The sequence below is a fragment of the Helianthus annuus genome, chromosome 1 (genome assembly GCF_002127325.2).
Source record: "Helianthus annuus cultivar XRQ/B chromosome 1, HanXRQr2.0-SUNRISE, whole genome shotgun sequence".
NCBI classification, from domain to species: domain Eukaryota; kingdom Viridiplantae; phylum Streptophyta; class Magnoliopsida; order Asterales; family Asteraceae; genus Helianthus; species Helianthus annuus.
The window spans coordinates 3276717-3295417 of NC_035433.2; the positions used below are offsets into that span (position 1 = coordinate 3276717).

The window sequence follows — 18701 nt, forward strand, 5'->3', positions numbered from 1 at the left end:
TTTATTTTTTGTGAAAAATATATATCTTAAAAATAAGTAACAAATTTAATATAGTTAGTTATTAAGGATGAAACTACCAATTAATGATATATGTAAATTTACTAATATACCCTTATAGTTACATTAAGTACAAATATTAAATGAAGTCTAATGAAGCATTTCTATTGGTTGAAATTTCTTTTTTTTTCTTCTTACAAAGAATTTCTTCTCATTTGAACCCTCCACTATATATATATATACTGCATATATGCATTATACGAAAAACAAACATTTTGAAAAAAAAAAAACGTTTTATTACACATGTGTAATATAACATGTATTACATATCGTTTTTGCCTTGCGGACCGCAAAGACTTTTTCTTGTGGTCCACAATGTGTTTTTTTAGTTCCGGGTATATGTATTACGTACGTGTAATACAGCTTCGGATGAGGTTTTTTAGTTTTCTTGTTAAAAGGAGTTTCTCATGATCCTTCCCTTCCATATATGATAATTTATCAATATGTGGTTTTATTAGTATAAAAAATGGAGAGACCATAGACATGGATGAACCAGCATTCAGAATGGATAATACATGCATTCAAATATAAGTAAATCAGTTATTGTGGGCTTTTAGACAGATTAGAATAATTATAAAATTTTCAAACTACTTATATTAATCCTACTTTAAAGAAGACAAATAAAAATGTTTATTAGGTTTTGGTCAGACGTGTTTGGTCTTGTGACTTGTAAAATCCACCCAAAAAAAAGCAGATTAGTCGTCTCTTTTTATTTATAAATACCCGAACACATACTCTTCTCATTCTGCAATCACAGTTTCCTCAGGAACGCTCTCAGGCTGCAACAACAACAACTTGTTTACTTGCAATATTTCTCAAAGGTAGAATTCTTTGTTTCATGATCATCAACTACTGTTTTATGTCTTTGTTTCTTGCATTCTTCATCATCATGTTGTGTGTTAATCAAATAAATTAATCTTCAAAACAATAATTAAAAATGTATCTATTTGATGCAAAACATGGATACCCATCCGTCAATCTTTGCGTCGTCACGTGGGATTCGTGACATTAAAGTTTAGTAAGCTTTTTTGATATATTTTTTTCATTGCTGTAGCATTAAACTTATGTAGGTTTGATCTAATTGTTTATGTTTTCATCGCGAATGCTTTTAGTTATCGATGCTTATACTTTAATATATGTTCATGGCATTCACTGTTTTTTTATGTTAATTTCTGTTCAATTTGGTATTGTTGTATGTGTTCAAATAGTTACCAAATTGGGGTTCATTATAGATCTGAGTGTGATTTTCTATAGGAGCTAATCATCTAAATTAATTTCGTTAATTATGGAATAACTTAACTTGATTTATTGAATTGATACAAAGTTTCTGTTTAGAGGCAAAGATTTGGAATAGTCGTAAATCACGTTAAATTCGAGGGGAAAATTAGGTTCCCAATAGTATAAAAGGTATTTGGGGACAAAAATGTGTTTAGTCATACAATCAAGAACTTGTGTTTTGATTGAAACATGACGCTAACAAGTAGCGTTGTTTGTTTTCATGTTTAGTTGTGGATAGATGGATAAAGATGTTGATAAACGTTTCGAATGGCTCCATTCTGAAGAATATTCTGCTGCTGATAACATCTTTGGAGAGCCACAAAAGATCGCGCGGGTTGGAGATGAATATCAGGCACAAATCCCATGTTTGATGACAGAAAGCGAGCGATCCCAACTCAAGAAGGTACCCATATGTGAATTTGGTCTGTCAATTCCTGTCACATGGCTTCACAGTCAACATAAGAACAAGGAAGAAACCATGGATATTGAAGCAAATGCTAAGGGCTGTAAAACATACAACGATTTGGTTCCAGTTCCTTGTTCACAAACTGAAGAATCTTGGAGCGAGATTGAACATGATAGTTTTGTTCTTGGTTTATATATATTTGGTAAGAATCTTCATGTTGTGAACAAGTTCATGGGGAATAAAGGTATGCCAAATGTTGGTGCACTTGTGTCTGTACTTTGTCTGTATTCAGTCATGATGTAAACGATGTCCTTAGTAGTCATGTAAGTTTGACCAAGTCAACCGTCCTCCTGGTTTGACTTGGCCAAACAGTTTGTATATGGTTGTCTATGTCGAAGGATAAGGCATCGAAGGATAGTGTAAATCCTTTGATGACCACGAAAGATATGCTTTGATGGAAACTAATAGACCTCGAAGGATACACCATCCTTCGAGGTGCTTGTGAATTCTTCGATGGCTTTGACATCGATAGATGATTCTTCGACCATCTATCGGATCCTTCGGTCAAGACAACCTATGCTGGGTGTATATATACCCATGCAATGTGTGTTCATTAGTAAGATACACAAGTGACAGAAAGATACACTCGAGAGATTGAGATCATTCTGTCCGAAACACACACACACACTAGAGGGTTTGCAAAACTGATTTGTAAACATTGTGCTTGTAACCGGAACCTTTCATTCGCATTAATACAAGTGGTGTTAATCGTTGAATCTTGTGTGTTTGTGTTTGTGCTTGTTTCATCCCGGTTTGCTTGCTAGCTTGGATTCCGCACTCGCTAGTGGGTTAGTATAACAAGGTTTAGTTCGTCATCCTCCGAGAGGGACCTACAAGTGGTATCAGAGCTAAGGCTCTTTACCTTGTTTAAAATCGGGTTTGTTCAAGTTCTTGGTGTGTTTGGACACTTGGTTTAGCTCCCGTTTTTAGTGATTTTCTTGGATTTCTTGGCATAAAAACGTGTTCTAAACCTTTCGGGTGTGTTAAAAAGCGGGTTGGGTAACTTAAAACTTGTGTTTAAGGAACTTGGTGATTTCCGGTCAAATTCCGGTCATAATTCCGGTGACCGGTTTCTGGATAAGGTTTTCCTTTTTGGGCATATCTTATTTGAAAATCTGAGTTGGTAGAGAAAGTACAGTCTGACCATCCCTTTTGCCGAAAGTTGACCTTACCTACCCATCACCTTTTCACCAACCTGTCACATCAGTGTCAGTGAGTCAGAAGCATTCGAAAGATATCCTTCGACATCGAAAGACCATCTTTCGATCAAAGACAGCTCGATAGATAAGCATCTTTCGAGTAGTCTTTCGAAGTCTAAGCATTATCTTTCGTTCCAGGAATCTATTCGAAGGATAGTTGTTCGAAAGATAAGGATTTATCTCGAAAGATAAGGATCTTTCAAGTGTGAATCTTTCGAAATTTTGAATCTTTCGAAACCATTGCTCGAAAGTCAACAATGATCTTTCGAACACTGTTGATCATTCGAACAAGTGTTGATCTTTCGTTTGTGGTTTGTTTATAGTTAACAAGTTTCTGTGTTTCAGATCTTTCGTACCAGGATCTTTCGACTGTGTGTGATCTTTCGGAATATTCATTTAGAATTTATTTTTCTTATCAATCATGAATCCGAATTGGTGGAATCCGGCTCCAGACAGTGGAAAATATACAAGTTCAGGTTCCACTCCCTCATGGTGGGGTACACCGGCTCCCGATAGTGGAAAGTACACGTGCACAAGTCTATCACCTTCATGGGCCGAGTCTCCGGTATCAACATCTTCACAAGCAAATGCCATATCATCAAGTCAATGGGCATTAGTATCGAATCAAACTCCGAGCATCCAAAGTATCTTATTGAGCGAAAGTGAAACTGGAAGTTTGAATCGACCTCCGAAGTTGATGTATTTAAATGAATATCCGGGCTGGGTTGATAGATTCCGTACATACGTTCTTGGTCAAAACACCGAACTGTGGATACGTTTCACCACAGATTTCGATCAAGCTATAGAAGTTGCTGCTTCAGATACTGCTACGTTTGCCGATCTTCCTGAAGATCAAAAGAAAACGTATGATCTGGAAAAGAAAGCATACGCCATTCTTACTCAGGCGTTGAGCAAGGATATCTACCACCAGTTTGTCAGTTTCAAGACAACTAAGAAGTTGTGGGACGGGTTAAAAACCAGAGGAGTAGGGAATGAAGCAACACGTCAATTGCGTCATGATCTGCTCAAGAAAGAATTTGACTGTTTCACGTGCATGGATAAGGAGTCTTTGGGAGACATGACAAGCCGGTTTTATCATTTGCTTACTGAGTTGAATAATTTTGGTGTAGCAACAACTCAAGCAGAAGTGGTGAAGAAGTTTGCTGATGCTTTGCCTCCCCAATGGAGTAGTTTCTTGGAAATCCTGAAGTATAACGGAGTGTTGAGAACTACAAATATCAACGACTTCGTGCAGCTTTTGGAAAACAAGGATCAGGAGGAAACATTAAAGGCGAAGAGAGTTCCATTGCCACAAAATCCAGAAATGTATTATGGAACTTCCAGTTCTTCGTCTGCAAGAACCGGTTCACATGCTCCACTACAAACGGCGTTTGTCACAAGCACGGATATGTATGGCAATCCGGTGCAAGTTCCTGTTAAGCCACCTCCCACCACAGACATGTATGGAAATCCAATACAACCACCTCCTCCTCCTCCTGCTCAACAACAACGTGCGTGTTATGGAGGAACATCATCTGCTGGTCAGCAATCAAAGCCAAGTACAGTACAGCTTGACACTTCAAGCTTCTCTAAAGTCAGTGTAGAAGTAGCTAAGGAACACATGGAGCTACTTAACACTGTAGTGAGCGCGTACTGTGGGCTAATAGAAGGTCAGATTGGCAACATTAATCTGACACAAGAAGACTATCGGCAGATTGATAAAGAAGAGATGGACTTGATGGATATCAAGTGGGCCTTTGCTAGTGCTGTGAGAAGGGCAAAGGATTGGATGGAAAGTACTCGCAGAACCAGCTTGGAGAGTAAGAGAGACACCAAGTATGGGTTCGATAAACAGGCATTGAAGTGCTTCAACTGTGGTGAACGGGGTCACTTTAAAAGGGAATGCACAAAGCCTGCACAGCACGGGAACCAAAACCCCTTCAGAAACCAAGGCAACCAGCAGAACCAGAACATAAACAATGAGCGTACATTGGTGCCCGTCAACAATCAAACAAACCGGGCACTTGCGGTTCAGGTGGATGAAGGTTGTGACTGGTCAATCCAGTTGGGTGGTGATGCTCCCGATGGAACAGCATGTTTTGCTCAAGTTGTGAAGGATGTGAAGGATGTAATTCACACCAATGGTGGAGAATCTTCCGCCAATGGTGGTGAATCTTCTGAGGATGAAGACTCTTCGGGTTACAGCAGGAGTTCAGATGAAGAATCCTCAAGCTCGGGCGATGATCATGTGGGTGAGACATCAAATGCAGCAATCGATGCAGATATTGATGAACTTTTGGGAGAAGCTGCAGCGGAAACTCAAAGAAGATCTATTCTGGTGGATCAAGCTGCTTATGCTTCGTCTTCTCTCCATTCAGCCTTTATGGCTAATGTCGACGGTTCATCAAGTCAGGTATGTGTCGATGAACCCACTGTTGATAATTGTGATGAATGTGATAGTTTGCGTGCTAGATGTGCTGATGTAGAGAAAAGTATGTCTGAGTTGCAAGGCAAACATGATGCCTTACAGGCTAGTTTGTTTGACTTGCAAGACAAACATACTACCGTTAATGAGAATCTGTGTGACTTGCAAAGTAAGCACAAAGCTTTGCAAGAAAAGTATGATGTGACTTTTATCCACAATCAGAAATTGACTGTGGACCTTTCCAAATGCACTGAAGCCAATATGTTTTATGAAAACCATGAAAAGGAGTTTAAATCGGTAATTGAAAAGTTAAAGAAAGATAAAACCGAATTAACTAAAATGGTTTCCAGAAAACAAACTGACATTAATTTGTATATATCTCGTCTTGAGACAATGCAAAAAGAAATGGCGTGTGTAAAAACGGAAAGTGAGGCAATCCAACTCAAGTTAGATAGTTATTTGAGTTCTAGCTATGTGTTGGATCACATCATTGATGTCCAAAAGGAGAAAAGGGACGTCACGTGCATAGGCTATAAGAACTGTCCACCACCAGTGAGACATAATTATGATGCCATGCCGGATGAGGAGGACAGGGTGTTCTTTGAACCATCTGTGCCTCTAGATGTGAAAGAGTTTGCAGCAGGACTCGGATACCAGAAAGAAGTATCCTCAGATTCAGATGTGTCAGCAGATACATTTGTAACTGCTGAACATAATCAGGATCCTCCAGTTGTGATTGAGGATGCTGATTCTTCTGATGATGAATCTGATGATGCTGTCCCAGCAAAGTCTGATGCGGTAGCCAAAAATGAGGACATACCTCTCGAGAATCATATTCTATGTGATCCTCCTGCAAAACCCGCTAAGACTGTTGCAATCGAGTCCTCGTCTGAAAACGAGTCGGAGAGTGTGAACTTGCTGTACACCCTTGTTGGTGATGATAAGATTTATTCAGACAAAGATTTTCCTATTAAGAATGTTAATCAATCCTTAATCAGTAAAGTCTTTGAGAATTCGACTAGTAAGTTTTTGGGAAAGTCAGGACCACGTGTTACAGTTACACAGTGTTCTCCTATTCCAAAGGCTGAAATTCGAAAACAATTTGGCAACAAGAAATTACCAGCAGTGCAGAAACAGCAAAATCACACCAAGCCAAAAGCAAAATCACCGGCTCAAACTCAAAAGAAGCCGAATCAGAAGAAAAACAAGAATGTAAACTTTGTGAAATCGACGGGAACGGACAAAATTGAAACGTTTGAAAATAAATCTAACTTAGATTTTGTCAAGAAAGCTACCGTTCTGAAAAGAAATGAACAAAACAGTTCAAAACCTAGTACCTCGGGATCACAAAGTTCAACATCATCGGCTAAACGATCACATGATACTTCGGGGTTTGTTGAACGAAGATCATGTTTCGAGTGTGGAACAATTGGACATATAATTAGAAATTGTCCATATCTTCATAAGCAAAAAGAAAAGGTTGATGTTCCCCGTGACCAAACTGACCGTAAGCAAAATGTTTCGGTAAAACAAGATCCCCGACTTGTAAAAGAAAGGGAAAAGAAACAGAAACGCCAACAGGTCAAGAAAATCGAAAAGGCAATTAAAACCGATGTGGTTAACAAAACATCTGTTTCTGTAAAACCAGACAATTCAAAAACTTCAGACAACCATGAAGTTAAAATTTTAAGGAAAGACACTGGTAAAACAAAACAGACATGGAAACCTAAATCGGTTACTGAATCATGGGGAACATCACAATTCACCAACCATCAAAGACAAGAAGTTATTGTCATTGATGAAAATGGAAGACCCAAGACCACAATGGCTTGGGTCCCCATCTCCAACTAATTCATTTGAGTTCATGTGCAGGGTGTTCCAGGAGGAACTATCAGTAGTCATTGGATTGTTGATAGTGGGGCATCCAGGCACATGACAGGCGACATGAAGCTTCTCTACGACGTCAAATCTATTAGAGGAGGTTATGTTGCTTTTGCTGGAGATAAAGGTGAATATATTACGGGTGAAGGAATGATATCCAACGGGATTGTCAGCTTTAACAAGATCAACTTTGTGCAACAACTTGATCACAATCTTCTTAGAGTTTCTCAAATTTGTGACAAGCAGTTCTCAGTACACTTTGATGCTAATGGATGTTATGTGCTGAAGCCCGGCTTCAAAATTCCAAAAGAATGGATTCTCTTGTCAGCTCCAAGGATAAATGATTTGTACGTCCTTGATATGAGCCAAGCTATTACTACGTCTGCACAAGCAACTTGTTTCGTTTCCAAAGCCACAGAAAAAGACACTATCTCTTGGCACAGACGAATGGGTCACATTCACTTATGCAAAATGAATCATTTGGTTTCAAATGAATTGGTGAATGGTGTTCCTCTCAAAAATTTTCATCTTCAAGACGTCTGTGTTTCGTGCCAGAAAGGAAAGCAAACTAAGAAGAAGCACCCTACTAAGAAGATCAACACGGTGGCAGTTCCTCTTGAACGTTTGCACATGGATTTGTTCGGTCCTGTCAAGCACAAGAGTATTCGGGGTGATAATACTGCCTCGTGATAACTGATGATTATTCAAGATTTTCTTGGGTGGCGTTCATGGCACACAAGAGTGAAACCTTTGGCATTATCAAAAACTTGATCATTCAGATTGAGAATTTGTATAAGTTGAAGGTTAGGCGGATACGTAGCGACAATGGTACTGAATTTAAAAATCATGCCATGGTGGAGTTTTGCACTTCAAAGGGTATTCTTCATGAGTTTAGTGCAGCTTATACTCCTCAACAGAATGGCGTCGCTGAACGTAAGAACCGCACATTGATCGAGACTGCTAGGACTATGTTGGTAGAGTCGCAGTTGCCCATTCCATTCTGGACTGAAGCTGTGGCCTCTGCATGTTACACATTGAACAGAGTCCTTACAGTCAAAAGGCACAATAAGACCTGCTTTGAGCTTCTTCAAAAACGGAAACCAGATTTGTCTTATCTTGAACCGTTTGGAGCTCCATGCACAATCATCGATCCTAATGGAAAGTTTGGGGCAAAAGCAATTGATGGATACTTTCTTGGGTATGCCACCCCTAACTTACGAGTCTGGAATCTAGAGACTAAAAGGGTCGAGGAATGGTCTGAGGTCAGAGTACAAAGGCACACTTTGCCAGTCAAATGTCCTGGTCAGCCTTGGATGTTTGAGTACGATGACTTTTTCAATTCGATTAATGTTGAAGCCGTTGAAGAAAGTGCTGCGGCAAGGATGTTTTTCGAGAGTGACAATGCAACAGTTTCACCGGTGGTCCGTCCAATTCTTGTCAATCAAGAACCATCTTCGGTGAACAATAATACTCTCGACAATGAGGATTTTCACGATGCTGTTGAGTTGAACGAATCTTCAGAGGATGATGAATTTCTAGATGCAGATCAAGAAGCTCCAACAACAGCAGTTCATGGTACTTCAGAGGGTACTCCTCCAGTGGATACCCATAGAACAGCTGAGGCTACTGTATCGTCCTCTTCGTCAATTCCGGGCATTGATTTAGTTGTTGATCTCAATCTCAACAACCTGGGTATAAATATTCCAGTTCCAGATAATCCAGAAACAAGGATTCATAATACCCATCCTCAACAAAACATCATTGGAAATGTGCAAAGTGGCATTCAAACAAGAAACATGTTACGAAGCAACAACAATGCAGGCCTGTATGCAGCTATTCGAGAATCCGGGCAACAAAACGATTGGTCTTTCGCGTGTTATGTCTCACAGGAAGAACCAAGAACTTGGAAAGAAGCCCTGAAAGATAACTCTTGGGTTGAAGCAATGCAGGAAGAGCTGCAACAATTCCAGAAGCTGGGTGTCTGGAAACTCGTAGAGAAACCTGCTGGATATAAGAAGATTGGTACCCGTTGGGTTTTCAAATGCAAAAAGGATGACCGCGGAGTTGTTATCCGGAACAAAGCTCGTTTAGTCGTTCAAGGTTTTCGTCAGATTGAAGGGATCGACTACAACGAAGTCTATGCACCTGTTGCACGTCTTGAAGCAATTCGAATCTTTCTAGCCTATGCGTCCTTCAAAGGATTCAAGGTTTATCAGATGGACGTGAAAAGTGCATTCTTACATGGTGTAGTTGAAGAAGAGGTATACGTCGAACAGCCTCCAGGTTTTGAAGATCCTATCCATCCCGATCGGGTTTGGTTGCTCAACAAAGCTCTCTATGGTCTTCATCAAGCACCGCGAGCTTGGTATGCAACCTTATCTCACTATCTGCTGGAGAACGGTTTTCGAAGAGGTCTTATCGACTGTACTTTTTTCATCAAAGAACAAGATGGAGATCTTCTTCTGGTACAGGTATATGTTGATGATATTATTTTTGGTTCTACTAATGATGTCTTGTGTAGGAATTTCGAGCGCATTATGCAGGATAAATTCGAGATGAGCGCTATGGGGGAAATGACTTTCTTTTTGGGCCTACAAGTGCAACAAACTGAGTCTGGGATATTCATCCATCAGACTAAATATGTTGGCGACATCTTGAGCCGGTTCCAGATGTCTGATGCAACGCCCATTGGTACCCCATTGCCAACTAATCACGGAATTACTCTAGACTTGAAGGGTGAAGCTGTTAGCCCCTCAAACTATCGCGCAATGATCGGATCTCTTATGTACCTTACAGCATCAAGGCCAGACATAATGTACCCAACGTGCCTGCTTGCCAGATATCAAGTTAATCCGAAGGCCTCACATCTTGCAGCTGTAAAAAGGATTTTTCGTTATTTGAAGGCTTACCCTGACACCGGTCTGTGGTACCCTAGGGATAATAACTTTGAACTGGTTGCATTCAGTGATTCTGATTTTGGCGGATGCAAAATCGACGGCAAATCCACAACGGCTGGATGTCAGTTTTTAGGAAATCGCCTAGTCACATGGCAGTGCAAGAAGCAGACATGCGTCGCTACATCAACATGCGAAGCTGAATACATTGCTGCCTCAAGTTGTTGCTCCCAAGTTCTTTGGATCCAACAACAATTGCGGGACTACGGTTTTGAATTCCTAACTACTCCTATTTACGTTGATAATTCTGCTGCTTTAGATATCACTAGAAATCCTGTGCAGCACTCAAAGACCAAACACATCGAAATCAAATATCACTTCATACGTGATTGCTTTGAGAAAAGGCTAATCGATGTTGTTAAGGTCCACACCGATGACCAACGTGCCGACTTATTTACCAAAGCATTTGACAAATCAAGATTTGACTTTTTATTATTGGTAAACGGCATTAAGGTCAAGCAAGAGTAAAACCAACATTGGAAAATCATTTTTGTAAATAACTTTGTGTTTTAAATTTATCTTAGTTTATTGATTTTAGGGGGAGTAAATCCAAAAATCTGAAAATCCAAAAACATCGAAAAATTTCAAAAACACAAAAACAATAGAAAAACAAAAATGAGTTTCCTGGCGAGCAAAAGAGAAAATGATAGTACATCAGTGGTCTATCCAAACCTCTTTAAACCTTAAATGAAAAACGATAAGCAGCTCTATATAAGATGTATCGGTAGGCTCACAATCATTTTAAAGTGTGCAGGGTGATATAAATCCTAAATCGACTGAAGACCAGGTGGGAACCATTCATTGGCATATGGTCTTAGTACCGAAATTTCGTTTGATAGATTGCCGAGGTTCTGAGATATTCGGTCTTTATGCTGCTTATCATCTGGGTATCATGGTTGTATCTTTTACCGAAAAATAACGGGGACGCAAGTCTAGATCTTCCATGATACTATACATACGTGTACATATTACATACTGCATTCGACCTCAATAAGTGATAAACAATCACATGTCCAAACAAATAAGTGATAAAATATCACATTTATCTGGGAGTCAAGTTCGTCTCTCTGCTGTACGGAAGTACTGACCTGTTCACGGACTTGCTCCTGTGCCCTCATGCATATGAAAATCAAGTTCCTCATCAATAAGTGATTATATCACATAGGGCTTGTTTTCAAATCAAAATAAGTGAGAATCTCACATCATATACGGTCAAACAGATGATAATCGGTATACTCACCGGTAAGATGAATTCTCGTGCATACCTTGATACGGGAGTGTGTCATGATGTGGATGAACACCGGTCGGTAAGTATAAATCATACCTTAACGTATCCCCTCGCCATGATTACATCTGATAAGTTGAGCTTAAGTGGACAACAATACCGATAATCGTTATAGGATGTTTATCTTAATGTTAATTAATTGAACAACAAGAGTGTTTTGGCATGACCGTACACTGATATGATTCTCTTACCCTCGAAACTCGCAAAAAGAATGTCTGTATATATTTATTTACTGCTTTCAGTCTTTACATTTGAAAAATTCAAAAATACCAAAAAGATTTTATTTCTACTTTATTTTCGATCGTACGATGTTGGAACTCTAGTCTTCGTTACCTGAAACCTGAACGAAAACCGAATTGACTAAATCTTCATAAACGGTCGAAATTTGCAAATTTTGAAAGTTTGAAACTAAAATTGATAAATTTGAAAAACTTTCAAAGTGTCGGACGGTGTTTGATTGTGACATGGTCATTCGTGTGTCATTTGTTTATGCTAACTATATTCCAAGCAGTTTTTCTCATTACGCGTTTAGATTTCTTGCATGTGCAGATCCTAAAGGCTAGGAGAACATGGTCGATGACAAGCTTCGGAATGAAGACACGACGCGAAGGCACTCAAAAGATGAAGATGATCGAGTTGCCGCTAACCATCATCAACACCACAAGGATCTCACTTCATAAAGATCAAGTCATTCACGAGCATAACTCAGGGGGGAGCTTATGTTAAGGGGGAGTTTGTCAACACACTTCCTACATGATACGGGTAGTTTGTTGATACACTCTCTGCTTTCAAGACGTGAAGACTTTAAAGATCCTCCGACATTGAAGACTTGAAAGGACATCAGAGTCTTGAAGACATGAAGATCAAAGATGATCAAGATCGAGACAAATCTGCAAACATCGAAGATCGAGACAAAGCTACAGCCAAGGGGGAGTTTGTTGGTGCACTTGTGTCTGTACTTTGTCTGTATTCAGTCACGATGTAAACGATGTCCTTAGTAGTCTTGTAAGTTTGACCAAGTCAACCGTCCTCCTAGTTTGACTTGGCAAAACAGTTTGTATATGGTTGTCTATGTCGAAGGATAAGGCATCGAAGGATAGTGTAAATCCTTCGATGACCACGAAAGATATGCTTCGATGGAAACTAATAGACCTCGAAGGATACACCATCCTTCGAGGTGCTTGTGAATTCTTCGATGGCTTTGACATCGATAGATGATTCTTCGACCATCTATCGGATCCTTCAGTCAAGACAACCTATGCTGGGTGTATATATACCCATGCAATGTGTGTTCATTAGTAAGATACACAAGTGACAGAAAGATACACTCGAGAGATTGAGAGCATTCTGTCCGAAACACACACACACACTAGAGGGTTTGCAAAACTGATTTGTAAACATTGTGCTTGTAACCGGAACCTTTCATTCGCATTAATACAAGTGGTGTTAATCGGTGAATCTTGTGTGTTTGTGTTTGTGCTTGTTTCATCCCGGTTTGCTTGCTAGCTTGGATTCCGCACTCGCTAGTGGGTTAGTATAACAAGGTTTAGGTTCGTCATCCTCCGAGAGGGACCTACACCAAATGTTATATCTTATTACTATGGGAAGTTCTACAGAAGCAGTGAACACCAAACATGGTCAATGTACCGGAAGAAAAAAATTAGCAAGTCCCTTCCTGGAAAAAAGATTTTCAGAGGGTGGAGGCTGCACGAGCTTTTGTCTCGCTCGCTTTCTAATGTAACCGATGAGTGTAAAGCTAAGTTGACACAGGTACTTTGTTTATTGCTGATTTTCCTACACTTCGAAACATCGGTTATTAATGTATGGTTTCCTGCAGGTCATTAGAACGTTTGAGGAGGGTAAACTTTCATTTGAGAAGTATGTGTTCAGTTTAAGAGATACAATGGGCCTCGATCTTCTTGTAGAAGCCATAGCCATTGGCAAAGGAAAAGAAGACCTTACTATCAAGACCCAAACGCGATTAAGCAGCAAAAAAGTAGAATCTACTTGCTCGTCTCTTAAAACGGAAGAAATTGTTGATATTTTGAAGGATCGCATTGGATTATGTAAAGCGCGGTTAAATGAGTTCTTCTGGGCTGCTGTGTGGCCTCGTCTTTTAGCTAGAGGATGGCACTATGAACAGGCTACAAACTATGCGTTCCAAAACTCGAAGAATCTAGTGTTTCTTGCACCTGGTGTGACAAAGTTTTCAAGGAGGGATCTGGTCAAAGGAAGTCAATATTTTGACTCGTTGACTGAAGTGCTGAATAAAGTTGCATCTGAACCGCACCTTCTTGAACACGAACCTGACAATGATGAACAAGATTTGATGAAATGCACAGTTGTGGATACCTGTTTGGTTGGGATTGTTAAAGTCAGAGAGCTTACAAATTTGACTGTTTCTAAACCTGCTGATATGCAAGCATCAGCTAATGTATCTGGAGAAACTACACATGACACAATAGAAGAATCTCAGAATGATGATGTGAATCTTAACACAGCGGAAAATACCAAAATGGATCCCTCTACAGACGAGCAAGCAGTAAAAAATCAGAAATTGGTACTCAAGCGAAAAACAAAACGTCAAATTGTTGATAATATTAAAAATGAAAACAGCTGTGGTGCACATGAAGACATGGAAGATGCTGCATGTTCTCAGAAGAGGCGTATGAAAATAGTAATCGACTTGAACAACCCACGAGCAGGTCCAGGTTCAGATGATGATGAAAAACAATCTCCTGCTAAGCAATCGGTTTTATCTGAAACAACCACCAACCAGAATTACTCGTTGACTCCTCTTGCTAGTGGTCAACGACAGAGTAGAAGAAACCGTTTGTTGACCACAAAAGCATTGGAAGCTATTCAGAACGGATTTATGGACCCAAAAAAGAAGAGGAAAGAGCCGGAGGATGGGACCCACAGGCGTGTTCGTGCTAAAATGGGTCATGGATCAAGTTGTGGTGCGCGTTACTTGGTGGATGGAGTCATTGATGGTTCTTCCCATATGGTCACCGAGTCTCCGAAATGACATCAGGTTGACTTTTATAAGTAGTTTTCCTAAACCTGATCATGAGTTCAATTATCAAAATATGCAAAGTTAGTTGGTTCTTGTTTGATTAATACTTTATAATTCTAATAATAAGATTTTATATTTTCGGGGTGTTACAAGTCCACCCCCCTTAAAGAGGTTTCGTCTCCGAAACCTTTATTAAGTAGTTCTTTGGTTTGGACCCAACTACCTTAGTTTCGTTTTTCAGACCTCATTTCTTTTTGTCAAGAGTTATCATTTGCCTCGACGCATGCGTCTTCCATGTGTAAGTTCCCATGGACTTTAACTTGTGTCCTGTATTTCTTATCTTTCCGCCTACTCGGCCTCAATTTACCACTTGACCACTCAATAATACGAGTTCTTTAACATGTTTATTCTATATTACCCCATATTGTCAAGTGTTTTATGTGAGTCACAACACTATTTTGACCCCGGGTGATCTTGTCGGCTAGACTGATCAGTCACCGTCACATCTTGTCTCGTTAATTTGGGTTTATCCCTTCACCATATTCGGAGTTATGTGAGTTTACGATTTTCTATCCCGTATCTCGCGCTACAGCCTAATTATATTCTATATCACTTTTCATGACGATGATTGCATCGCATCACGTCGTGTTTAAGTTCTTATAAACTTTTCATCATCAAAACCTTCTTTCTAATGTATCGTTTTGCACCTATCGGTGTTAAGACCTACATCCTTTATTATTAACCATTTTCTATTTTGTCTCATAATGTGCATATTTGTTAAACGCTGTTTTTCACCGAAACTGAATTCTTTATACAATCACACCTATCAATGTGATCGTTGTTCTTCCTCATAAGGATTTTTATTAATTACATGTTACTTGGATAGTTACCCGTATCCAAGTTTCTAATCCATATTTATTGATACTTTATTAAGTTTCCGGGTTCGAGTGTACGCGCACCCCTTCCCATGGGAATATTTATCATGACTATTTTTGCCTAGGTTCTGCATACTCACTATTGTTTATTTTCTTATACACACACACACACACACACACACACACACACACACACACATATATATATATATATATATATATATATATATATATATATATATTGCCCACGACATCAGGTTCTATCTTGACTTCAGTTGTAGTTAATTGGAATGATCTGGCCCATGCCTTTTGTGCTTCCATCTGCACATCCTTCTCATTCAACTCCGGGCACTCAAATTTCCCGTGACCCGGTTGGTAGCAATTGTAACAAACCGAAACCTTCCCTGGGCAGAGCGAAGCCGTATGCCTTGTCTTTCCGCATATGGGACACGGTTTATCCTTAAAGCGACACTCGCCTTTATGCCCCTTTCCACATACCTTACAGCTCGGCGATCCGCCCTTCATTTCCGGCTCCTTTGCCGATTCAGTTGTTCGTGCCTGCTTTGTAGGGCTTGGGTTCACATCCTGCGCCCTTCGTTCGCCCCTCTCTACTTGTTTCTTCAATTCAATCTCCCGCTCCCGGGCGGTGTTAATGATTTCAGTGAGGGTCTCGTACTTCGAAGGAGTCATAAACTCCCGATATTCGGCACTTAACATATTATAATAATAATATATTTTCTGCTCCTCATTCGTCACAAGTTCGTTACAAAACCTTAATTTATCGAGAAAGATGCCCGTAATCTTGTCTATTGATTCACCCTTTTGTCTCAACTGGATGAATTCTTCCTTGATTCTGTTGATGACCACCTTGGGACTGTGATGTTTAAGGAATGGTACCTTAAACTCATCCCATGTCATGGACCTTGCCGCATCGGCTCCAATCTCTTTCTTTTTGTTATCCCACCAGTCTTTGGCTTGATCTCTCAACTGACCCGTACCGTAAGCTACCAAATCGCTTACATCACAGTGTGTCCTTTCAAACACTCCTTCAATATCACTTAGCCATCTTTGGCATATTATCGGGTCAACTTCCCCGTTGTAACTTGGCGGTTTACACGCCATAAACTCCTTATATGAACAACCCTTACGTTCTCCAGATTTTTTCTTTCACAAGGTTGACATTGTCTTCCAACCTTTTAACCCGTTCCTCAACTAACGAAAGTACTGTATTCTGGATTTTGTCTATAAAACCGGATAGACTATTCTCGATTGCCTTTCCTACCTCTTCGGCAATCACCTCTTTCATTTGCTCGGTGACTATCGGCACCGCATCATTATTACCCTTTTCCGTCATCTCGAAACTGAAATGTTTATACCAATTTTTAATCACTTCATTTATAATATATTTTATTCGCTTCGGTTTAGCCAAGTTCATAACTTTCTTTAACCGTTCTCATTTAGTGCACTTTCCGGGTTTGAGTGTGTTAACACGCTCTTCCCGTGCACGTCAATTCACAGCTCTTTTGTAACATATAATTAAATCTACTAAAATAACTAATTCTTACCGGATGATCGATCAAGCTTGAACCGAACACTTTGTTGACAACCTTGAGCTCTAATTACCAACCTGTAACACTCCGTTTGTTTTTATAATAATTTATCATAAACTAAGCATTTATAAACCAAAACTTTGATTTACATATCAAACATAAAGAAATTTTCATCGAGTTAACAATTTAGATAAGTTCTACTAGTTTAACAACCCTAAAACAAGTATTTAAGTGTTAACTACATAGAACATTGTTTTAGACATAATTAAGTAATCGCGGAAGCTTCAAACTATCGTTTTCGGTTCTTGGAATTGTGCTTGATCGCCAACCGGATTAAGTCCATCATCACCTACGGTCAAAACCACATAAACGATTAGTTTTGACACCTTAGAATCAATTATAAACAAGTTCCATGGTTAAAAATGAGAAACAAACAAAGATTTCAGCGGATTCAGGCGGTCGCGCCCCGCGACCGAGTTGGCATAATCCGTCGCGGCCCGCCATGGCCGTCGCGTCATGCGACTGTGATAGTGTTTCACCGTGGCGTGGCGCGAAGCCACGTTTTGGGCAGTAAGTTCGTTGCTGGGTGCTGTATATCAGCCCAGCATCACTATTTCCCATTTACAAACTTTAAACTATCATAACTTAACTTTTGACTCGAGCGTCCGTTTTAGCCGATTCTTTTTCCTATGCGTCCGTAATTAAATTACGGACCCGTTTATCAACACAAATCACATAAAAATTCAGTTTACAAACAACTGGCCTATGATTCGGCTCTTTGTTTATTCGACCCATTCGTTTACAAGTCCTACAACTTGTTTTTGTTATCATCTCTTGTTTCAAGGATTTTACCCATTCCCGAGTTTTCAAACAATAGCGTTTCGCTCCCCTACCAAGAGTTGCTTACGCCTTAACAACATGCATTGTCTACGAGGATTTTAACATGCTCCTTTTAACAATTTGACAAGCATACCTTCTAAATTTTAAATCCTCATACAAAGGGTTTATTTGCAACAAGTTTAGCGTGTCCGCTTCCCGGATTACGCTTTAATTATGACCATTCATCGAGTGATAGGTCAATCTCTTCAACAATTACAACTCGACATTGTTTTGACCCGTTTGGATGTCGAATGGAGGCCACCATTTCAAAGACATACCAAACTCTACATCTAACACATGTTTTGACCCGTTTTATTTGTCTAAGGCACTTCGTCACTTCCGTGACTTAACGAGTTTTACTCTTTGGCTAAATTCTAATACAAAAAACTAGAACAAATAAATAACATAATGTAACGAAACCATAGGTCACGTACCTTTAAAGCACACCCTTCAAACGCGTCCGACTTGTCCGCTTGACGATCCGGATTCTTTACCTAAAGATTTCCATTCACAATCAATTTAGAACTCTTTTATAATTAATAACGCACAATTCATTATGATATTCGAATCTGCATTTTTGTCCGATCTTTAACATTTTAATCCTCATTTAGGCGTTTTAACAAACACCTAGCGGTTCAGATTTTACATAATCAATACTAAGTTCATGTCTTGTTATTTCCATTGCTATCAACTTCAATTAAGTACATCAACACATAATTTTAACCTCAATATTCCAGAAATTTCTTCATAAATTCATATTTCACTAGAACAAGCATTATGATCCTAGTGTTCACCTAATTTCTACAAACCCATTGATCACCTACAATGGTGATTAT

The 18701-nt window shown here is 39.4% G+C and overlaps 2 protein-coding genes across 2 annotated transcripts; one reads left to right on the forward strand and one right to left on the reverse strand.

Annotated features, from left to right (window-relative positions):
- Positions 1-1573: 1573 nt before the first annotated feature.
- On the forward strand, positions 1574-14573 carry LOC110864660. Its single transcript, XM_035976596.1, has 3 exons — positions 1574-2014; positions 13154-13315; positions 13383-14573. Exons 1-3 carry the CDS (start codon positions 1574-1576, stop codon positions 14571-14573), a joined length of 1794 nt encoding a protein of 597 aa, XP_035832489.1.
- Positions 14574-14602: 29 nt separating this feature from the next.
- On the reverse strand, positions 14603-16558 carry LOC110863687. Its single transcript, XM_022113204.1, has 2 exons — positions 15743-16558; positions 14603-14608 (listed from the first exon to the last, which is right to left on the reverse strand). The coding sequence occupies exons 1-2, from the start codon at positions 16556-16558 to the stop codon at positions 14603-14605; spliced, it is 822 nt and encodes a 273-aa protein (XP_021968896.1).
- Between the last annotated feature and the right edge of the window lie 2143 nt (positions 16559-18701).

What these genes read in the sequence shown, in the direction of transcription:
- LOC110864660 (XM_035976596.1), top strand. Translation starts at nt 1,574, where the DNA reads ATGGATAAAGATGTTGATAAACGTTTCGAATGGCTCCATTCTGAAGAA. An exon ending in ATGTTGGTGCACTTGTGTCT is followed by an intron (nt 2,015 to 13,153) that starts GTACTTTGTCTG and finishes TACTATGGGAAG; the next exon opens with TTCTACAGAAGCAGTGAACA. An exon ending in GTAAAGCTAAGTTGACACAG is followed by an intron (nt 13,316 to 13,382) that starts GTACTTTGTTTA and finishes GGTTTCCTGCAG; the next exon opens with GTCATTAGAACGTTTGAGGA.
- LOC110863687 (XM_022113204.1), bottom strand. Translation starts at nt 16,558, where the DNA reads ATGGCGTGTAAACCGCCAAGTTACAACGGGGAAGTTGACCCGATAATA.